General features: G+C 32.8%; 1 protein-coding gene across 1 annotated transcript in view; it reads right to left on the reverse strand.

Moving 5' to 3' along the window:
- LOC148272974 (uncharacterized) overlaps positions 1–25,184 on the reverse strand; it is a gene marked incomplete at its 3' end in the record, with an annotated part of 152,908 nt that overhangs the window by 55,776 nt on the left and 71,948 nt on the right. Inside the window, exons 5-6 of the mRNA XM_088239320.1 lie at positions 21,275–21,430; positions 19,537–19,783 (exon numbers count right to left, since the gene is read on the reverse strand). Coding sequence (XP_088095446.1) covers positions 19,537–19,783; positions 21,275–21,430 — 403 coding nt within the window. The remainder of the gene's footprint in view (positions 1–19,536; positions 19,784–21,274; positions 21,431–25,184) is intronic.

Here is a 25,184-nt window from a genome sequence, read left to right on the forward strand (position 1 = left end):
GGAATTCTGATCTCCCACAACTTATTTCTTGTTTTCTAACTCAGTTATCAAAGCAATCCTTGTTGAAACAGCAACAAAATGCAAACATTTGCATAAGAGTGCAAACATTTTAATAAAAAAAGAAAAAAAAATGTATACATTACCAAAACCATGAATATTATTTTGTGTAATAGGACTAGACAAATATTTTTTATGATGTTAGTAGCACCAACAAAAACATCTTTTACGAAAGTGTTAAAAGCCTTAAATTATTCTGCTAAACATGTTGGGAGACGAATATTGCCATTTCTATGCTCAGTAGCTAAATCACAAATAACTATCGACCTGCTTAAATGCTAAGTATTTGAGCGATCACAATGAACAATGATAAACATGCTTAATTTATCGCAGTCATAAGTCAACGCGTGTGTAATCTCTAATTCAACTCTCGTGTCGGTTTGTTTTTTGTTTTTCTCGTAAATAAATACAATTCATTGGCGAAAAATCAGCGTTTACTTTAAAATATAATACAATACATTGCATTTTTAAAATCGTACGGAGTATCGTATACAAAAAAATACAATTACTATAGCGACTGCTTTTATTGACATCTGGCTTGCCAACCACCGGCTAAATGCAATGAATAGCACGATAAATAATAAATAAATAAATAAAAATAGCAGTTTTGGAATATTATCCATATTTACACCGGTAAAATTCAAATATGCGATTGCGCAGCAGGATTATACGTCGTGAAACGTAAATATTTTAACATTTAATATGAGGTGTTCACGAATGTCCAATGGGATCGCGAATACGATAAACAACCATAGTGAGAAGTTGTTATCACGTCGCTTATTAGCACGTCGATAGTTATTTGTGATTGAGCTACAGGGACATTAATAAAATTGCATCATTTGGTAAAACGTAAGGTTATTTTTCAGCCAAATTATTTAATATTCTTCCCAAAAAACAGGTTAACAGACTGAATACTAAAACGGACATGATGCAATACAATTGTACTAAATGAGGAAATTCAGTGTTTAAAAAAAAAGGAATATTAGAAAAATGCAAAATTAAGCCAAAAAATAATTATTTATCGATTTTTTAAAGTTTTGTATTTTTAAAATTACTTTTCGTGTGACGTATCAAATTCTCTCCCCCTTATTCTCGATGAGTTCTACTGATTTGTCAGTTGAATTATCGTAAACCAAAAATCTATCTCAACTCTCTAAACATTGGTTAATAATAATAATAATAATGTTTGGATAATTTATATAGCGCCATTTTTGTGAAAATCACCTCAAGGGCGCCGTACAATAAATAAATATCCCAACACGTCTTGCTGCTACAGAGCGCATGGATGGTTGGGATTCTAGTTCCTTGTCTCCAATTATGATATATTACAATTATGATATATATGAGCTAGATAACAGAACGTCTTGCAGCTACAGAGCACATGGACAATAAGAAATCTAGCCCCTATTTACATTTTTATTTTCAATTTTTTAATTGACAATGAAGTTTAGAGTTTAAGTGATATTTTAAAAACGAAATAAAAAGCAAATTTATAAAATTAGAATTTAGATAACAACAAGTCTTGCAGCTACTGAGCGCATGGACGGTTGAAATTCTAGACCCCATTTACTAAATTTAGATATTTGATAGTTGATAACATTTACATAATATGATAAAAATAATATGATAGCTAACATCACAAAAAGTCTTGCAGCTTCAAAACGCATCGACAAATGGAATTACAACAACATAAGAATGATTTTGAAAAGTTGATTTGGAAGAACTCATGACGTCATGCAAAGTGGTTCGTTTTTATTGAAATTATTTTTATGATTTTTTACGTACATTTTCAAGAAACTTCTTCTAACAATTTGATACTCTAATTTTTACCGCGCGTAAGAACACATTTTTCGTATTCATTTTTCTGTAGGGTTGAAGTTTTTCATTTACACGCTATTTTAAGATTTAAAAAAAAAACGATCAAACATTGATATCCAACTTATAACCATGAAGAAATATTTAATGTTAAAGAAGAGATTAGGTATGCAATGGAAAAAATATGAAACTATGTGAAATTTTGATCCGCATTTTAACTCAAATTTTCTGCCACGCAAAATATCCACATCTTATAAGAAAAACACATAAAAAATAAACGAGAGGCAAGTTAGCAAACAACAAATATGTAAGTAATATATAATTATATACTAAACCATTAAAATGATATAAAACTTTTGAAAAAAGGGCTTGGAAAAAGTATTCTGGGCCTTCATTTTATTCAGAATTTTCGAGAAATATCTTTCAGATATTTTGGCATATAATATTACGGTATTGTTATTGTAAAAGCGGCCAAGAACGGCGATTTTCTTTTCAATAAGAACGTGCCATGGAGAATTTATTTTAAGTTCTTATTTCCGCTCTCAAGAGATTATGTAATTCGCCAAATCGTTTTAATTTCACAAATCATTCTGATTTTTTAATGTCTTGAAAATATAAATGTGTTTAAGATCATATAAATAATATATGTGTGTGAAAGTTTTGAAATATTTAGACATACTTGAACTTTGTAATTGTAAATAAAGAAAATAAAAATATTTGTGTGTACTAGTGAGTTTTTTAGGAGAAACTGATCAACATATTACATAAAAAAATAAGTTGTGTTTCCTGACAATATCGGCTGCTGACTGATTGATCTATGCTTGGCGATAAATTATTAAATGGACGATTAAACGAAGGAATGTTAATTTTCAAAAATGGGCAGAATTGTAAACGTTACATAGTAGGTAAATTAAACACTAAAGTTAAAATGACACTAGAGCGGGACTGCACGGCACCGCATAGCGCGTCGCAGCAACATGAAATATTATTATTACTGTTTCGGATGAAAAAAAAAAAACTACAGCTGCGCTTCACTGCGCGGCATTCCATACAATTTGTCGCGCAGTGCCGCTTAAGTACAGCGACGTTTAGTACGTATTTAGCGTATTTATTTACTGTCAGTCGTAATCAGTATTACTTTACGAGTTAGTTAACCAATGAAAAGACAAAGTGTGACTAAGGAATTAAAAAACATGGCACTTTGAAGTTGATGTATACTTCATTAGTGAGAAGCCAGTAAGAGTACAACTCTACAATATGAACTCCTTACTACAGCTTACTGTCATCAAAATACTCTAGAAAGAATTTGTAAAAAATCTTAAGGTACACAAATTTTAAACTTGGATTTAGTCATAAACTTTTGAATCGCGATTTTACGATTACGATTAAATTGCATTGTTTTACAACCGTGCGTGAGATCTCGCTCGAGTTAAGTTGTTGGGAACATACAGGGATCTTTCAAAAAATCAGCTTAAAGAAATATTCAAATTTGTTGCAACAGAGAGGGAAACCATTTTTGAGAAGGGAATATGGGAGTCTAGGCATTTACAGGGCTTATGACCTGTCATTGGCTGGTTTAAGTGGCCACTTGACACACTGTGTAACATTCACCATTCTGTCCATGTTTGAACATCTACATTTCCTCAAATCTTCTATCTGTTGACTTTTGTGATGTAAAAGAGCTGAAAGGATAAAGGTTTCATACTCAAAACATTGTTGAATTAACTACCTGGTAAAAGAAGAAGTAGACAAAATCGAAGAATTGTTTTCAGGCGTTGCCTAGTAGGTGAATTGGTTCAGCCGAATGAATCTCACCCGCATGATAAAGGTTTCAGATCTTTTACTTCACAAAAGTCAACAGATGGAAGAGTTAAGGAAAAGTGGATGTTCAAACATAGGCAGAATTGTGAATGTTATACAGTGTGTAAAGTGGCCACTTAATCCAGCCAATAACCATATTCCCTTCTCAAAAATGTTTTCCCTCTCTGTTGCAACAAATTAAAATATAAACAACTCCCTAGGGAACAAATCTAGCCAGTCTCCAAGCATTTGGACATACTCAAAAGATTGTCAAAGAAATGTTCCCCAAGAAAAATATGAGATCAAAAGACAAGGGTGTCGTTATCTAGCATAAAGCTAGAAATAACGATTTTAAAAGTTTTTTGATAAAAAAAATGAAAGGATTTTTATTCCACTCTAAAGGCAGTAAGATGTTTTACCCCATCGTCATTTGCAACCTCAACCCCTCTGATTGGGCAATATTTTGGTCCGGGATATATATGGACTAGATTCCTCCCTTGCAGAGGTAAGACGATGCTTATTTTCAAGTAAGCTCAAATAAACGACTAAACGTTGAATGGATTAATAAGAAAACTCATTAAAAATAACAATTACGAGATACAAAAGTAGATTTTTGACACTGTCCTTAAGAAAATGTAAAATAATCATGTATATTGATAATTAAGTATGATTTTTTGTCTCAAAATGCAGAAGTTAGTGTGTGGGTGAAATGCATGACGTTTCGTTGGGAATAATTTGTTTGACATATAGACAAAACCGTTCCCGGGGGCGGTTTGCAGTCCTAGTAGGGCGACTGAGTCTGATACAGACATAGTGTTTGACATCTGGAAGAATTATTTTAATAAGGGTTTAAATCGCCAACCTCCTTTTTTTTAGATTTAAGATATCGCGGTGAAAACTGCTTAAACAATTGTTTTCAGAGGAGAAACCAATATTCTATACAATTTTTTGACCATCAACGAAATCATTCGGGCATGTCTGAAGAATTGGAAATCGCCGGGCGAAACGTGATTTAGTCCCAACTGTTAAAAAGTATATTTCAACAGAGAGGGAAAATATTTTTGAGAAGGAAATATGGAAGTCTAGGCATTTACAGGGCTTACGACCTGTCATTGGCTGGTTTAAGTGGCTTAAGTGGCCACTTTAGACAATGTAACATTCACCATTCTGCCAATGTTTGATATTTAATTTATGCATGTAATAGTCGACGATAGCTGACTGTTATCTGCTAATTCTCAATAATGTATTATACTTCATTAGTGAGAAGCCAGTTAGAGTACAACTCTACAATATGGACTCCTTAATACAGCTTACTGTCATCAAAATACTCTAGAAATAATTTTTTTTAAATCTTAAGGTACACAAATTTTAAACTTGGATTAAGTCATAAAGTTTTGAATCACGATTTTACTATTACGATTAAATTGCATTGTTTCGCTCGAGTAAAGTTGTTGGGAACATACATGGACCTTTCCAAAAATCAGCTTAAAGAAATATTTAAATTTGTTGCAACAGAGAGGGAAACCATTTTTGAGAAGGTAATATGGGAGTCTAGGCATTTACAGGGTTTATGACCAGTCATTGGCTGGTTTAAGTGGCCACTTGACACACTGTGTAACATTCACCATTCTGTCCATGTTTGAACATCCACATTTCCCCAAATCTTCTATCTGTTGACTTTTGTGAAGTATCAATTTGTTGAGTTTTTTACTTCGGGCGAAAATAGCTTTCTGAGCATGTGGCACAATTGCGTTCAGTTTTCACAAGTTGTGTGTAGCAGATTAAGCGGACATTTCCTAAGTCTCCTTCAGCCTCTCAACACCTTCAGACTTGTCCTAACCTAAATCCTCGCCTCCGATTGTTCCGCTCCACCCGGACGGGTGTGTTAAAACACGTCAAAACGAAATGGCGGCTTGGCGTGCCAAATACCCCAACAACAGGCAAAAGGGTACCTACATTTTTTGTAAATTTTACGTTAGTGGTGAAATATTTTTATCCAGCGAAAAATAAAATACTCGGATTCAAATAACGAATGCGCAAAATGAAGGGTTCCATAAATTTTATTTTATATGTTCTAAGTATGGTCGCTTACATTTGTCATAAAATCTCTATACATTTCGGCAAATATTTTCACAGATTAAAAAGATATATTGAGGTTAAAATTTATCGCAAAAAAGAGGTAAAACCCAGCCAATGACAAATCATAAGCTCCGTAATTGCCTAGACATCAATATCCTCCGCTCAAAAATTTTTTTTCTCTCTGTTGCAACAATCTTAATAACTTCATATGGAGCAAATACAGCCTGCCTACAAACATTTAGGCAAAGTATATTAATATTAAATGACTTATATTTGTTAAACAATACTAAAACATTTTTCCACTATGTTTTGAGTATGTCCAAATGTTTACAGACAGGCTGAATTTCCTCCCTGGAAAGTTATTTAGGTCTTTTATTTTTTTTGGAAATAATTGTGTTCTGATGATTCACCGAAATATTTAATTTTGAGGGCCATTTTCAACGAGTTGTAAATAACTCACTATTAGAAATGGGAGTTAAGTTGAGTTAGAGTGGGATTCGAACCACAGACCTTTGAGCCGTGAGACCCTTGCCACGGGACCACAACCCGATTAAAGTAGTCACTTAACATGCTGCGTAACATTCACCATTTTGACCATGTTTCAACATCCACTTTTCACCAAATCTTTCATTTGTTAACTTTTGTCAAAAAAAGGAGCTGAAACATTTATCATGTGGGTTAGATTTATCCGGCTGAACCAATCCGCCTGTTAGGCAACGCCTGAAAACAATTTTCAATTTTTTTTACTCCTTATACCATAACTTCACAAAAGTCAACAGATGGAAGAGTTGAGGAAATGTGGATGTTTAAACCTGAACAAAATTGCAAATGATACACAGTGTGTAAAGTAGCTACTTAAACCAGCCAATAAGCCCTGTAAATGCCTAGACTTCCATATTCCCTTCTCAAAAACGTTTTCGTTCTCGGTTGCGAAAAAATTTACATTCTTCCACTGCTTGAACTAATTACCTAATTAGAATAACTAGAAAAAAAAAAAAGTATTTTTAAAGTCAAGACAAAATTTCTAGCTTTTTTACTACTTACTTTTTTAATATCCTCAAATTAAATTGTTTCATTATACTTTAAAAGTAAAAGATATAAGAGGCTTCTGAAAAACATTGCATTTATTTGTTTATTTTTAATAATAATATCGGAAACACATAGTGCTGCGTGTTGTTTCAAACACTGATATGGAATTGTTATTTATGTTATAATTTTTATCTTATTTTTATTTGTGTATTTTTAAGTATGCACGAGAATATACCACACCAGTCGCGAAAAATTTATTTCTTGAATGTTTTCTTACAACTGGTGGGATTTGAACCTGCGACGCCAGTTGGCCGTCTGACCAACTGCGTCACGGCGCGGCGCGGCGCCTTACATTCTCCAAAATGTGTATTTATCACGAATAATCCTCAGTGAGGTCATATTATTTTTATTATGGTTTATTGTTTGTAACAGTAAAATATGAATAAATAAATAAACCGATATTTAAAATATGCCTTATTTAAGCCTCCACTTCGTAGTCCACATATTTGCCAATAATGTAAGGGGTCTCAAGTTCAATTCTTGACATTTGATATTTTTTAAGAGGTATTTCTAAACTGCAATATTTCATAGTGCTTGGACTGGCACCTGAAGCGTAAGACTGATCATCTTACGTTCATATAACAATATAAAATGATCAATATGCACTGCTTTGACATACAAATGCAGTGCCTTATGCACTATTCGGTGTAGAAAATGGAACTATGAAGATAATTATATTGAGTTGATTTTAATGTTACCTAATAATATAAACATTTAAAGAAAGGCCTTTACGAAAGGCAGAACAACTTTTTGGGACATTTAGCCATTTTTTGTTTTGAGTCCTAATATTGAACGTAGTTATGCAAAAAGCAGCCAGTCATAAAAAAGTAAAACTGAGATAATAGCACCTTTGTGAAAAGAGTAAATAATTAAATCTACACAACAATTGGAATGTTTTTGACTTTGGCAAATGATGAACGAAGAATACATTTGTTTTTTTATATTACAAACAATAATCTAATTATATGTATAGTGGACCAATTAAAATGATTTTTAAAGTACCGTAAGATTGTCCGGGTGCTGTGAGAATTTCCTGCAAATTAGGAAATGCCGTTTTTGTGATTGAAACTATTTTCAGAAGGTGATTATTACAGTTTTTTGTACGAAAGCGGTCTGGCTGTTTTTATTATAACATATAATTGATCTTACTGCACCCGATAACACTAATATCTATTTTTTTTCAAAATTGTGAACTAGCTGCTTTCTACATAAGAAGGTTTAATTGTTCTTTTTGTTTAATTGTTTTTTTTTCCATTTGTATTTACGTACTTGTTGAGTTTGTATAATGTCACGTCGCAGTTAACGAATATATAAATTTACTTCCGAAAATCTGAAAATCAATATTAAATATTTAAAAAAAATAAATTTAAATGAAAAAAACATTTGAGACCCACCCATCTTGATGTAGAAGAAAATTACGTATTTTTTAGAATATTCTAATTCTAAGGAATCGAGTTACAAGCCGACCGCCGCGCCGCGCGCCGTACCGCGTGGACGCCTTCACTGCGTCACTGAACAGAGTGTAGAACATCTTATATTATACTGCCCAATGTTCGACCGGCCGAGATGGGAGCTTGAATGCAAACTAAATACTCGAATTGCTGGGACAAATAATCTAGCTCAGCTTCTGAACTGTAATGATACACGAAGAGAGACTGTTCGATTCATTAGAGGGACGATCAAACGGACTAGGTTATTTAATGGTGGTATTTATTTATTTATTTTTATTTATAAATCATACAACACAAAGTATTTTAGAAGTAAAATACGTTGAATTACATTCCCAGGAGTTACAACAACTTAATTCGGGACATAAATAATATTAGCATTTAGAAAATAACACATATTAAGAACAACAAAGAAACAAAGCAAGTTTAGCACCTTTATAACTAAATATACAACAACAATATATGCGCCTAAAACCTTTTCTTACACAAGTAGAATAAATATATATAAAAAAATGCTTTTAAGAATAAAAAAAAGTAGTGAATCCACTAAGGGAGATAATGTCATTAACATCACATGCCATGCAGATGATGCTGCCATAGTGATGATGAGAACATATCCATTTCAGTTAGTAAATATCTGGATGCCTAAGAAATGTCGTATAGTACAATGAACACATGATTATTGGAAACATAATTCGGATTTACAAAACGTGTGTCAGATCAAATCATGGTGTATACAACAGAGGCGAGGATAGATAGAGAGAAAATAAAAAATACGAAAAGCCAAGTAGAAAAACTAAATAGAAAAACCAAATAACTGCTCAGAACGTCAGAGATGAAAGTACTAAAGGCAATCGCAGGGAAACCCAAAAGAGCTTTTAGCTCCTTAAGTTTATTTTTGTCCAAGCTTTACGAGTATTTTTATTCTTAATAAATGTAATATTCCAAGTTTTATTTTATTAATTCATATTCTACTTTTATTTTAATTACTGTTATCTTTGGTGGAAAAAAGTTAAAGTTTACTGAATCGATAAACATATTCGATAAAACCTTGCATATAACAAAAGAAAGGTACAAATAATTTGCAACTATAAAACTATATATATTTATACATATAGAGTCTTTCATTAAGCGATTTCTATCTTTGAATTCAAATAAAACGAAGTGTGTGTGTGATATCATCGAATTTTTTATTTGTTTGAAAGGGATATCAATTTCATTATGTATGGAATATAAAACCGTTCAAATATCCGCTGCAACTTCTCTGGGTGGCGAACATCCAAAATGTCTAATTTTCCATGATTCTGGCGCATAAATCAGGCTGAATTTGACCAATGGCATGGGTTATATTGTCTTTGGGAGGCCGTTGTGGTTTATGGTTTATTTGCATTTGCACAAGAAAAAGCCTAATGGGGTCAAATTACACGATCGCGGTGGCCAGTTCACAATTCTTCTACGTGAGATGACCATGCTCTCAAATCATTCTTGCAGAATATCCAATGAGGCATGAGCTTTATGGCGCGTAGCGCCGTCCTGTTAAAACCACATGTCGTTGATATCAATATCATCCAATTTAGGCAAAAAAAGTTAGTAATCGTCAATCTCTAGCGCTCGCTGTTGACGCTTATGGCCTGGCCAACGTTGTTTTCAAAGAAAAAAGGACTGGTGACAACGCTCGCCCAAAATCAACACCAAACCGTGACCATTTTGGGATGAATTGGACGTTCTTGGATCTCATATGGTCTGCGAAAGACCAAGCTCTTATGAGCGACGTGAAATCGACTGCCTCGGATTCTTTAGCACACTTTCACGGACAACGGCGATGTTTTCGGCAGATCTTGCAATTTCTTGACGTACAGGTGTTTAATGATTGGTTACTGAACCAGTAGACTCAAATTTACCCACCACACTGTGAAAAATCCTCTCAGTAGGACGCCGTAAAATAGGCAAAACGCGCGGAACGTTCCACGAACAGAACACTTATTTTGATAAAAACAAGTTTATCATTTGCACGTGTAGTTGAACGCTATTTCAGTCCATGGTGATTTGGAAAAACAGACTGAATAAATGACAGGCAGTTTGACAGATGTCGCTTTAACGATATGGCCACTATCAACTGTTACAGTTTGGAAGTCCCTATTGGAAGACCCTTTATATTAAGAAACCTGTTTTAGATTATAAAAATGGGATGTAAATAAAAAATATCATATGTACATAAAAATAAAAATTAATGTTAAACGAGCTATCCTTCCAAACACGAGTTTTTAGTGTATTTATTTTTATTTATGTGATTTTACAATACGCCAAGAAGGCATAGTGAACAATGCTTGTCCGTTGTAGCGCAAATTTTCTCGCGTCCGCAGGTTGAACCCTTTATTTTCGTGAATGTTGGTAGAAACTTGACAGAAACAAAGTAAATAATGTAGAATGTTGAAGATCAAAGAGTAAATAATTCACCATGACCACATTCACATGCACGGGACTGTTGACAAGGGTAGTTTTCTTTAAGTTTGTTTGAAATAACAACAAAAGGCAACTGGGAAGACCGTTCATAAATTTACGTCAGCTGAAATATTTATATTCACAAATGTATTTTGAATTTCATAATCAGCGGTGCTTGGTAAAATAAGTCAATTTAAAGTTAATTGTTAATAAATTTTTAATTTGTTTACAATGACGGTTTAGTGGTTTTAAAAAAATAAAATTCTTAGTTAACTTTTAAACTTTCAAACCTTGAGCATAAAATCAAATTGGGAAAATTTAAACAAACTGCGGAACTGCGTAGACAAATCAGCTTAAGTTGGGCTGCGTTTGGAAAATTGAAATGCATTTTTAGAAATAAGAAAATTCCAAATAATCTGAAGGCCTTAGTCTACAACTCTCGTGTTTTACCGGTGGCAACATACGGTCTTAAAACCATGTCAATCACCGCTAGAAGTGTTCACAAAATTAAACGCACTCAGCGGTCTACGGAAAGACAAATGTTGGGTGTCTCCTTAAAAGACCGAATAAGGAATGAGGAGATAAGACGCCGTACAAAGGTGACCAATATCGCTGAGAGAGTGAGAATACGAAAATGGCAGTGGGCGGGTCATGTGGTGAGAAAGGAAGTCGATAGGTGGACCCCCAGAATACTAAACTGAAGATCCTACGAAAGTAAAAATAAAGTAGGGAGACCACAGAGGAGATGGACTGACGACGTTCTCGAACTCGGGGGCCATGGATGGAAACAGAGTGGATAGAACAGAAAAACATGGAGAAATTTGGAAGAGGCCTATATCCAGCAGTGGAGAGAAAAAGGCTGATAAGAAGAAGAAGAAGAAGAAGAAGAAAAACTATAAAACTAAAAAAAAGTGTTTTATAATTATTATGTATCGTATTGTCAACGCTATGATTTTTTTAAGTTTTGTAATTTTGAACTTACTCTGCCTGTGAGGTCACAAGTTCTAGTCAGTGAGTTCTACTGATTGGTGAGTTGGCATCCAGAAACCTTAAATCTGTCACAACACTCTATCATTGGTTGATTCGAGAACTTGGGACGAAGTTCAAAGTAGTTAATTTTTATTATTTTTTGTACGTTTTCGAGACACTTCGCCATCTCACAATTAAATGCTCGGATTTTTAGCGCGTTTAAAAAAACCTATTTTTAATCCTATTTCTGGTAATACTGAAATTTCTCGTTAACGAATCTCTATGTCCAGGCGGATGACGATAACAGTTATGTGTCTGAAGTAGAATCAGAATCCTGGACGAGTGTTTTCGACTGGATAGCTACTCTCAAGTAAAATCGGAGATAAGTCCACCTCGTTGCGTAATGGTTGGCGTGTTTGCCTATCATTCTTGAAGTCCTGGTTCGATTCCTGCCAGGGTGGACGTGAAACGTTGATTTAAACGTTCTTAAAATTGCAATTCTTTAAAACTGCAATACTTTTACCGATGTAAAGGTGTGCCTACAGGCCGGCTTCTCCTAAAGAGTTTTAAGTGGTTTCCTCTCCACATGAGCAAATGCCGAGAAGTTCCTGATTGGCCCACATTAGTATATCCCTCCTGATTCCAACAGTTTAGATACATTTAAAAAAAAATAATTGCAGAAAAATCCACTTTTGAAATATAAACCTTGCATATTATAAGCAAGGTAAATAATAAAGCAACTCCCATATAAAAAAAGGTGCCTACGACCGTAACTTGGTTCTGGACCTAGTATCTGCACAGTAGTAAAATATGTGAGTTATACTAAAAATAAAATATTATTTAGTTTTTTTTCTTCTTTTTTCTTACTTTTATTTATGTTTATACACTGTGTGGATTGAGGTATGAATATTATGAATGAATATTAAATATTTTATGTATATTTTTTGGACACCATAAGTATATTTTAAATCATGTAAATGAATGCTTCGACGGGTTGTGCCCAGTGAGGTATTCATATTTTTTAAAAAAGGTGTTGTGTAAAACGTGAAATAATAAATAAATGTTATTATGTACTAGTCTAAATGTTTGACCACAAAGTTAATGCTTTAAACATAAATAATATGAAGTATTTTAGATTACTGGACAATAAAGATGTTTATTGAAAGAAAAAAATTAATGAAGAAAAAAGTCCTAATAATTAAAAAAATTTTAATAAAAGAAATGTATACGTTTTGATTTAACGAATTTTTTTCCTAATTATTTTCTTTTAGTCTTAAATAATAAGAAAATAAAATTGTGGTAGAGCGGGGCTCGAACCTCGGACCTCCAGATCCAGAGTCCGTGACACTCGCCACGGGACCACAACCGGTCCCAGTTTAATCGAAAAAAAATAGCTAAATCGAGTAAAACAAATTCCATCGAGTTCAAGAAAACATACTATCAGACATTAGCCAACAGCACATTGTAATAAGGATATGTGGAAGTTACCTAGTTTCACCACCAATTAAGTAATGTGGCGATGTTCTGGACTAACTGTGAAAGTTTGTCCTATTCAACGTACTACGCTATTACTAAACTGCTCAACTACCAAACTACACTACGGACCCTTTTGTTCAATGTTCATATTTGTGTTAAACTGAACACTGTATTACCGAAGGAGAGGGGAGTTACAGACTGACGGAATATAATAGTAAATTATTCAGAATAAGCCCCGCCGACCGACCCTTGCGGAAAACGCCCTAATCGTGAGGTCGAATACTTAAAAATATATTTACTTATTCACTATACGAGTGCTTTTGCTTCAAAGCTTATCGTATTAAGTAAAAAGGTTTGCACAAACAAGTAACATCGTATTTTACGGCCATATTGACCGCTGTGGGAGCTTTAGACTGGGTATCCATACTAATATTATACATGCGATAGTTTATTTTCTTTGTGTTTCCTTCACGTTTCAACGAAGCGACCGATTGACATTATTTATTGCATAGGGATAGCCGAAGAGATGAAAAGTAAAACAGAATACTTATTTTTCATCCCGAATTTAAAAAAAGTACAATACATTAAATACTTGCGCCATAATATCTTTAATCCGAGTATTTAAAAAAAAAACATTTCGTTATCTATGTGACTTGCTCTTCAAAAAATTCAGAGTACTTCACACTATTCAACAGTTAATATTTATTTGTTTTTATTTATTTATTTATATACGGCATTTCTACCATTTACATGTAATATATGTAGTTTTAAAAAAAGAAAATCGAGTAGGATATATTGATATTAATAAAAGTACAAAATTAATGATATACAATGCTTTTATACTTCCACACTTTGTATATGGATTAATAATATGGTCGCAATGTAGTAAACAAATACTAAATTCAGTACAAAGAACAATGAATAAACCACTTAAAGTAACATTTAATTTTAATAAATATACTAAAACCACAGATTTAGATAGAATAACAAAAATGCACAACGAGGAATTAATCTACACAGAAAAAATAAAAATAATTAGTAGTTACTATCAAACAATTTAACTTACGAACAACCTAGGACCGACAGAAAAAGAAATAGTTTTTTGTATACAGCAATACATTTTTACAATTCACTTTCTAATGACCTAAAAAATGTACAAAACATATACGTACTTAAAAAACACCCAAAGAAAATAGTTCTTACAGCCCGTGTAACGAGTGATATGTGACGTTATTTTATCGACTTTTTATTTAAACTATTGTGTTATTATATATAATATCCCCTCATACCAGTACTTTTGGTGATTGGGAATATTTCGTACAAATACAATATGTATTTTGTAATAAATAAATAAATATACTCGTACTATACACATTATAAATGACTTGAAATACATACATATTTTTGAGTAATTATAAAAGAACAAAATACTTTTTTCAATCAAATTATTACTATTCTATGCCGATTTTCTGAACATGATTTGCTCTTTTTGATAAGAATATGATGATTACTTTATGTTTTAAGTTAAGCAGAGATAAACTAAATATATCAAAATATGATGCATATTCATTCCCGGTATTCTGTAATATAAAAATAGGTGAGTTATATTCAGCTACCGTTCAAGGATTTCGACAATAAAATATTGTTGATGTTCGGCTAAACCTAGGTGGTACATAGAGCTAAATCAATTTCAGTAGATCGGGGGTATCAAATATTGGTTTTATTATTTTATATAAAGTCGTAAGATTGGTCGATGTTCTTCGTTTTTGCAATTAAGTTAATTTTAGAGAGTCTAGAATTTTGTTATAATTTAATTGATTACTAGGAAAACTAATCTTAAAAAAAATATATTTAAGAAAATTACTCCGAATTCTCTCAATAGACTCTGAGAAAGTGATTTGATTAGGTGACCATATTGAGAAATTGTAGTCCAGTTGGCTCCTAACTAGAGACGTGTAAATATATTTTGATGTGTTTATATTAATAAAATCTTTTCCGGTTCTAAGTACAAATCCTAGTCATTTTAAAGCTTTGTTATAAATTTTAATAATGTGATCTTTGAATAATAATTTCGAATCGACAAATACCCAAGCGTCCACCACAACCATAATACAAGATACTCCAATAGGGATCTGATACAAAGTGAAGGGGTCAACACTGTTCTGGCATCGAGGCAACACTATTGCGTTGGCAAGAAGGTCCATAATTTTTTGCCAGAATTGTGGAAAAGCACGAGTGTTGTCAAGTTGAAGAGAGTGTTGACCTCGCTCTTTCATGACATCGGTCGTAGGGAGTCAGAGGGGTTGATACATGCCACATATTAGAGATTCTTACTGGATGTTGAAAATAAAATATTAAAAAAATACAAAATAAAAAAAAACAAAAGGCAATCGTGAAGTTTCGTATAATATTTATTAAATTTTGCATCTTTTATGTTTTATTTTTATTTTTTAAGGAATAACCCGCTCAGCCTCTATTTTGAGGCTTGTCAGCAGGTGAGATAGAGGGGACATGGAAGGAGGTAATAAAAAATACACCACAACACCCAGACCAATTGAGAAAAAAAATTCTCTTGGGTTTTTTTCTTGTAACTGGCGGGAACCCGCGACGCCAGTTTCACCGTTGGCCGTCTTACCAACTGCGCCACTGCGCCTGTCCAAATGTATGTATTCGGCGCATGTATGTATGTGTATGCGCATGGGTATATTTATGTGTAAATGTGTTTGTATGTCTGAATGTATGTATAGGTGTGTATGAATGTATTTAAATATTTTATTTTTTTAAAGAAAAAGAAATATTAGCGTTCTTACAATACACGGCGGCCTCCGTAGTGTAGTAGTCAAGACGCTTGACTCACACACAAAAGGTTTTAAGTTCGATTCCCGGTGAGAACGCATAAATTAAATGTGATTTTTCTCATGCCTGGGTGTTCTGTGATGTAATTCACCACTGTAATTAGGCCTTCTGGCCTATTATAGTGCAAGAAAGTTTTTTTTTTAAATACTCAAATATTTCAATTTTGGTGATCATATTCAACGAGTGTAAATAACTCACTATTAGAAAATGGAAATCAAGTTGGGGTAGAGTGGGGTTCGAACCTCGGACCTCTGATCCGTGAGTCCGCGACACTAGCCACGGGACCACAAACCGATTCAAAATATAAACATATATAATATATGTATGTATATGTATCAATATGTGTATACTAGGAAGTTTATATTTTATTTGTCTGTTCTTGCTTTTAATTGTAAATAATTATTATGTATAAAAATGTAATTGCTTAGCTTGGAACGGGATATGTTCCCTTGTAACCTGGGCAGTGTACAAAAAATGACTGTCATATGAAATGCATAAATAAAATAAAATCAGCAATTAGAAGCATTATTTGAAAATGAGTAATATTATTTGGTAAGGTGGGAAGTCAAAAAGAATCCATATGAAATTTATTTTCTTTAAATTGCCATAAATGATTTGCTTAATACTTGGTTAGTATATTATTTATGTTTAAAGCATTAATTTTGTGGTCAAACATTTTAACTAATGTTAGTAAATATAAGTATATAACCACTTACTGACTTTTTTAGAGAATGTTATTATTTATTAATTAAATGCATGTTTAGACATGGTGATGCTCGCATCTCTATAAATTTGCAGGTGATTTATGTATTTTTGGAAATACAATATATATACTACGGTGATGGTGAAAGTGGAGGCGTATTTTAGTATTTGCATGTTTATGTAGTGAATGTCTTGACGAAGAGACGGATACGTGTTAAAACTAGAATCAACAGATGGAAGAGTTAAAAAAATATGGATTTTCAAAAATAGGCAGAATGGTGAATGTTACACAGTGAGTAAAGTGCTCACTTAAACCAGCCAATGACAGGTCATAAGCCCTTTAAATGCCGAGACTTCTTTAAAAAAATCTCCATATCTGTTGCAATTGTTTTAATATCTTAATGACTCCTTAGGGAGTGAAATCTAGTATTTTGTCTACAAGCGTTTGGACAAACTCAAAATATTGTCATATTTTTTATTATTATTTATTGACATATGCGCTAAGTGGGCATTTTCGACCGTTAATTGCACGGTGTATCTGAATAATTTTTATCTAAAATAGTATTATATAAATACGTGTAATATTTTATATATGCCTGGTCGGGTTACCCAATGTAATACTTTGTTCTACTGCGGTCCATCATCGACCAATTACAGCGCAAATTCATCAGTAATGCGGATGCATGTACTCGCGAACCAATATGCTAACAACATCGATGTCTTTAACGTGAGTCTTGTCAATTTTAAACATCAATGTATATGTTCTATATCAAATAGAACTTAATATTCTGTTCAAAATGTATTTTATAACATTAAGCACTTAGCTGCTTTAAACCTTTAACTGCATTTCTTTGGCTTATTTAAAATTTTAAAATAAAAAAATATTTTTTTAAATTTTTTTTTATTATTTTTTAAAACCAACTAAACTTCTAAACACAGTTCTATAAACAATATTTTGAGTTTTTCCAAATTTTTGTAGACAAGGACTGGATTCAACTCCCTGGGGAGCTGTTTATATTAACATATTACAACAGAGATGAAGAACATTTAAGAGAAGGTAATATAGAAGTCCAGGCATCTACAGGGCTTATGACCTGTCTTATGGCTTATGACCTGTTTTAGAATTTATATGGTATAAACCAGCCGTTGACAGGTCAAAATCCCTGTGGATGCCTGGACTTCTATATTACCTTCTCTTAAATGTTCTTCATCTCTGTTGTAATATGTAAACAGTTCTATAATTTATTTATTTTATTTATTTATTTATTCACACTCTTTATCAAAATACAATTCCATGTTCACTTTGCCCAGCTAACAAGGGTACATACCTCGTTCCAAGCTAGGCAATTACACTTTAATATATTATAAAAGTTAACAAATTTATATATAGCACAGACAAACAAAATAAAAACTTATTTGGATACACATTTTGATTCATATACATACAGACATACACATATATACACACATTTTTACACATGTACATACACACACACGTACATACACCCATGCGCATTATTACTTTATACTATATATTTTTTAATTTATGTTGTCAATAAAGTTATCTTTTTATTTTTATTTTTATACCAACTTTACTTCTAAACACTGTTCTATCTTTTGTTGCTTTATATTGTATTTTTTAAGTTATATGTTGTTTATATACTCATATTTCATATAACTTTAATGTATGTTAAAGCCTTATGGGCGTGAAAAATTAATAAAATAAAATAAAAAATAAAAAAAATATTTTATGAAAGTAAAAATGTTAAAGACAGGGCATTGAAAATTTCAACTTTCTCATACGTTTTTAAGAGCGACATTGGAAAACTCACAACGCAAATATCGGTAAGATATTTATTTAGAGCTTTGAAAAGGGACTCTTTTCTCGAGAAAAGTATGAAGTAACAAAGCTAAAATTATTAAAGATTTTCAAAAAAAAGTCTTTTAATGTCTATAAATACAAAAGGACGAGGAAGAGAAAAAACCCAGGATAAAAATGGAAGCTTAAAAAGGGAAAAAATGTGTCAAGTTTCTATACAATTTAAAAACAAGTAAAAATATTGAAAGAAAGGTAAAGTAGACTTATCATCTTTCAAGAGGGGACCAGGGCGCGTTTCATTTCTAAAGAATACGGAATATTTTGACGAAGATGGAGCGAAAAGTACCAAATATTCCCCACATTTACCCGTGGGACGAATTACTCTATATTAGATATATTGATGTGTTGTTTGGTAACTCTGGGCGGAATTCAATGTTTTTCGTATCAATCAAAGTGAAGAACACTCATAGTGGATGGGGAAACGATTCTTCTAAAATAATATTATATAAATATCGAAATAACAATTTCGTGTATAAAACAGATTGTGCTGCTCAAAATGTAATTTGTTGTGAGTGTAAGTTTAATGATCGGTATTTTTAAATAATCGTAATACAGTTGGTGCAAGAAAAAGTATCCTATATTTTCATATGACAAAAATGATCAAGATGCACTGCGATTGGTGTATGAATGCAGTGCCCTATGCACCATCAGGTGCGGAAAGGGAATGATGATGAAGATGATATAACCACTTACCGATTTTCCTTTGTCTACCGGTTTCGAGACGAACCCGTCCTTTCGTCAGGATACCAACTAAACGCATGTTGCATGCTTGTTTGTGCACTTCTGACCTAAATGCTTCTGACGTGGACTGATTTATAAATAAATAAATAAAAATTCTGACCTAAACTGGTTCATAATAAGTAAATGATAAGAATAGTTGATCCGCAGGTTTATAAACTCGTAAATAAATGACTTGATTCTGACCTGAACTGGTCTCGGGAGTTAAGGGTCTCTTGCTTGATGCTGAGGATGACGGGCCCAAGATCCTCGTCGTTGGTGAAGTAGTTCCAGTGCTCCGTGCCGTAGAAGTAGCGCTCGTATGTCTCCTGCTCCACGGACGTCAGTTCAAAGCCGGCGGACGTTTCCCACTGCTGCTCTATGGAGGTCTTCTGACGAGGAGGACTCTCATCTTCTGTGTCTTCCTCGCACAGGTCACTGTCACGGCGGCGTCCTGAAGCGATTAAAACAAGACGTATTTTAATTGGCAATTCAATGCACCATTGGGGTTGTAATTGTTAAACGTAGTACTAATAACTCTTTCACTGTGGCTTGATAACTAGAAAACTAACTTGATATTACTGGTGTTATTTGCTTGATTTTAAAATTTATATTTCTATGACTTGTATGAAGGGCGTCGAAGTTAAATAACGATAATAATAATCTCCATTGATAATATTACGTTTATAAAAATACCACTCTGAAAAAAAATATTTTTAACTGAATTCAATACAAGTAAATTTCGTGATGAAAAAGAATGATAATATCCGAAAATAGCTCTTCGCATAATTTTCCAAACTAACGGTTTTTTATTATTTTTTTTTAATAATATATTAATACATTTTTACAATTTTTTTTAAAATTTTAAATGTTATATTTTTTACAAAAACTAAAATTCTACCAAGCCACTTTCTGTAGCTTGTTGGTAGAGATTATATTTATACTACATCTTGAGTGGTTTATGCTATGTATATGTGCCGCATGTAATGTATATGTTTGTGTATGTTTTCTATGTGCGTTCATGTGTGTGTGTGGATGGCTCGGAGTGTACATTCGGTATTTTTATTTATTTTAATTTATTACCTCTATGGAAAACGCAAATGTCAACAATTATTCTTTTCTCACTTAAAATTCTTATTTATTTTTTGTCACATTTAATGTTTATTTCTTTTTAATTTATGAAAACTTAATTGGTCTTTTTACGTTAAAAAAATGTTGTTTTTAGTACTTTTTTTGTATGACTGTATGTTTTCTAAATAAAATAAATAAATAAAATAACTTACATAATATTATTTACATTTATAAAAACAATGAATAACAGATGTAAATTAACAGCCGGAAAGATCAGAATAAACATGTATATACAAGTAACAATATATAAATTTATTTTTGAAATACAAGAAAATATATGAAAAATTAAAATATTTACACATAAGCTACTATTCAAATATAAACTTTTGATCGAGTAGCCACTTTCTTATTTTGATTTTGTTACAATGCGAGTTAAATTTTAGTTCTTTCAGTTTATAAAAAATATAGTGAAAGGAGCAATGAAAGCAGTGGAGTTAAATTATATTAAAATCGCGGGTTACTAAATTTTTGACAAGTTACGTTTATGGGAAAAAAAACTTTTTAGTATGAAGGAAACTGGCAAAAAAACCCGCAGCCTCTACAACGGTTTTCGGGTATGCGGAAAAAATTGTTTCACTTTAATCAACAATTAAAATTTTTAATGCCTGTGTAAAAAATTCCTTTGTAACAGAAAAAAGGAACTTGAAAAATTCGGCTGAAAAATATTTTAATAATTATGATACATACGTAACATTATGGGGTAGAATTATGGAAAAAAAAAATCAGTGGGATAATTAACAAAAAAAGGTCTGAAAAAATATGCTGTTTTGGGGACCCTAGATTTATATGTAGATCAAGACTCTGTTGCACTTACCTCTGTCTCTTCTCGGAGCATCCATTTCCCTCCCCGACTCATGTTCAGACTCGCTCTCGTCCCAAATGGTATCAGTAGCTATCTTCTGTCTGGAGCACTCTATCCAGTACCCGGGAGTTGGTATTAGGTTGTGAGGGTACTCTTCGCAAAATTCATCTGGAAAAAATATCACAAGGTGAACAAGCGAATGACGTATTTTCTTAACCGCATCATCATCATCATTTACCTGGCTTATGGGAGGTATAATATAATTAATTTTACTATATGATTGGCGGCCTCCGTGGTGTAGTGGTCAAGAAGCTTGACTCACGCACGGAAGGTTCCGGGTTCGATTCTCGGTGAGAACACAAAAAAATAAAATGTGATTTTTCTCAAACCTGGGTGTTCTGTGATGTAATTCACGACTGTAATTGGGCCTCCTGGCCTGTTTTGGTGCAAAAATAAATAATAAAATATTAAAAAATTAAATAAAAATAATAATTATGGCGCATTTTAATATTTTTGTTTTGCGGAAGGTAAAGCGCCAGTCCAGGAACGATTTAACATCGTAGTGTAAGACCACCTTAATAATCAATATTTCACATCCACCCAGCCAGGAGTGGAACCTAGAACCTCGAATACGGCAGGTGAACTTACCTATCACTATGCTGTAGTAAATATGGACAGTCAATAAATAAGTTAATTACTTTATAAAGGAGTACCGGTCTTTTAAAATTCATCTATCAGAAAGTTTCAAAATATTTGACATGGATTAATTGACATTCATTAAATAAACCTGCGGAAATATGAAGTTTAAAATTAATATATTTTAGGAATTTCTTCCGGACGCGCTCTAGTGAACCAAAATGTACACTTTAATGGAGCCACCAGATTCGAGAAATATATTCTAGATTTTTCTTAGCAGGGATCAATAAACTGACTTGATGGGTGTTATGCCTTTAAGTTTGATAGTTACCCTAAAGATAAATACCAATTTAAAATTTTAAAAAAATAACTCTGCAGTGGTCGCGCGTACACATGTCACCCACTATCATAAAAAATAATATCTCGGAATCTATGTTAGTGTGTTACTCTGAACTCTATTAGCTTAAAACAGAGTATTGAGGTTCTCCGCTCAGAGAGTGTCGTTCTCTGGAGACGCTTGGACGTGTCAGGAAAATTTCTCGAAGTTCGGTATGCACCTACCATGCGCGGTCTGTCCATAGATTGGATGGAACAAATGCTACTAAAAAAAATACCTTTAAACAATCCGTATTTAGTTTTTTGCTATTTATCACATCGGGGTGCGCGTGAGCTGATTTGAGGTTAAATGAAAAATATGGATTACAATCGAAGTTATTTTTTAAGTAGTTGCACACAGGTTACTTCTCGTTTAGTAGTCTCGTCCATGCAAACTTTGCAGTGGACTACGCGTTGCGGGCCAAAGCAGGGTTCAGACCTGCAAACTACTCGGCTGTTGGTCTTGCCCGCCACAAGTTAACTAATCTGTTAAATAACTACAACAAATATGTTTTAATTAGTTTGTTGTTTTAACCGTAGCGATCATAAATGAGTTTGATGTTCATTCATTTATAACATCTAAAAAAATTCGACAACCCCCCCACGAACGACTTTAGACTGACCAATTTTTTTATTAATTAAAAAAAAAAACAACAGCCATTGTAAAACAAAAACAATATTTATAAATAAACCAAAATTATAGGCCAATAATATTTTTTTATATAACTAAATACAATGCCAAAAAAACATACCCGTGAAAAACCATTCCATATAATTCCAATTGTAAAAAAATAATATAAAACAATAATAATAAAATACAACATATTTATGAAAAGTTTTTTTTTTACTCTGTTCTCAAAAGTCTTTTTGCCAGCGTATCCGTGCGGAGTAACTCCAGTTATGCGCGGACTGATGTAAACTACATTGCACTCAGTCTTATTCTGGAATATAGATATGCGTTAATGTTTTAGTTCCTTTAAGGCGGTCTTCAAGTAATGAATTTCACAAGTCCATGCATGCGCAAATTGAGAACTTTTGTATCTCTGGAACCAATTACAACATACTCACCAATCTAGGTTCGTTTTCCATATATCATGATGGTACTATAACCGATTAAGAACTTTAATCGGTTGACAAGATGGTATAATAATATCAAAAATTTGAATTTCTGTGTTAGCATTAGCAATACAATTTGATATATTTATGTACCTAGTACCAAGTGATTGCTACCTTAATCGAATATCTCACAAGTTCCTGGTGCCTTCATATATATAACCTGCGCGACCTGTTACGTGAGCGTTTATTCACAATATTTTTTTTGTATCGTGGATGTTTATTAAATTGTACATTCTCAGTTTTCATTGTTTGATGTTATATTATGTTTACGTATGGTACAATGTACATTTTATTATGAATGAAGACAGTAATTACCATAAAAAAATAATAATTTATGTTCAGCAAAATAATATGTAGATTAGAGGCAGTTCCTTAGTATATGCATAAGTTCAGTGCACTGTTAAGTAAAAATTTGTGTAACTAAATTAGTAATTTTATTGAGAGTAAAAATATGTTTTAGGTAGGTACAAAAAAACATGAAATGGTTGTAATATTATACTCTTAAACATCATAATATTTAATACTAGCTCCAAAAGATCTAGCGAAATCGACTCTAGCGGATGATTTTCTCATCATGTCTACGCATGCGCAATCCTCACAGTGCATATTCTGTTTTGCACAATCTTTTACCCTGAATTTGTTTGAAATATAACATATCTCCTAAAATTGACATTTGAACGAGACAGACAATTCTTCATACCGATGAATTGTGCGTTAGAGGGAGAGAATAATAAGCATATTTCGGGCATTGCCAACGCATGCGCAGATTTGAAATTCGTATGTAATGTCACTTTGAACATGCGTAATTACATGATATTAATACGAATTTAGTTACCTATAACGTGCGCATTATGTTGGGCGCACTTAGCGTTTCTGGTTCCGATGCGCAGGCTGTCATATTATTGCTAGTTTATCACGCAGACCTATCATATTATTATAATATTATAAGACTTAATATACAAGTTCACAAAATATAAAAAAATCCACTGCCAATGTTTTCGGTCAGGAGCCGCCAGTGATGTAGATATAAGACAAGAAGATAAAATTAAACCATGGCACCGTGAACCGGACAACGAGGAACCTTATTTATTGGATTTGAGTTCTGATGGTAAACAAAATTTCCTCGACGAACAGGATTATCATTCCAAATCAAAATAAAAAGCAGATGACGCAGGTTAAATATCTCCAGCTAGTCCCGAATTCTCAAATGGGGGGTGAGGTGCCGATAGGTGATTTTAACAAGAACGTTGACGTTGATATAACTCTTCTTGATGTCGGCCTCGTGGTGTGTGGTCAGCACGTTTGCCTACCATGCAAGAGGTCTAAAAAATTTAATTAAAAAGGTGTTTTTACACTTGAATATTTCAAAGTACCTGGACTGGTACCTGAAGAGTAAGAGTGATCATCTAACCTTCATGCAACAAAAATGATCAAGATACACTGTGGTTGGTGTACCAATGCATACATGGTGTACCTATGCAGCATCAGGTGCGGAAAGGGAATGATGATGATGATAAACTCTACTAGGCCAATAGCACTGTGTTTACTTGGGATACAACGTAATGGAAAGTGGAAGTATGCATATTATTAAAGAATACTAAAAATAAAAATTATTATTCAAACATAAATTTTAAGAAACGTCTGGGTAAAAAACTTAATAATATATAAATCTATGCAATGTCTCGCAACAGTAAAATAACAGGTAGGTATTCACAATATTAAAAAAAAAAGTAATAGAATCTTGAAATTAGAAATTCCCTCAGAGATGTGAAAATTATCAATGTCCAAAGTAATA

Source organism: Micrasema longulum, unplaced genomic scaffold, assembly GCF_059751315.1.
Source record: "Micrasema longulum isolate JH-2025_06_02 unplaced genomic scaffold, ASM5975131v1 h1tg002133l, whole genome shotgun sequence".
Classification (NCBI taxonomy): Eukaryota; Metazoa; Arthropoda; class Insecta; order Trichoptera; family Brachycentridae; genus Micrasema; species Micrasema longulum.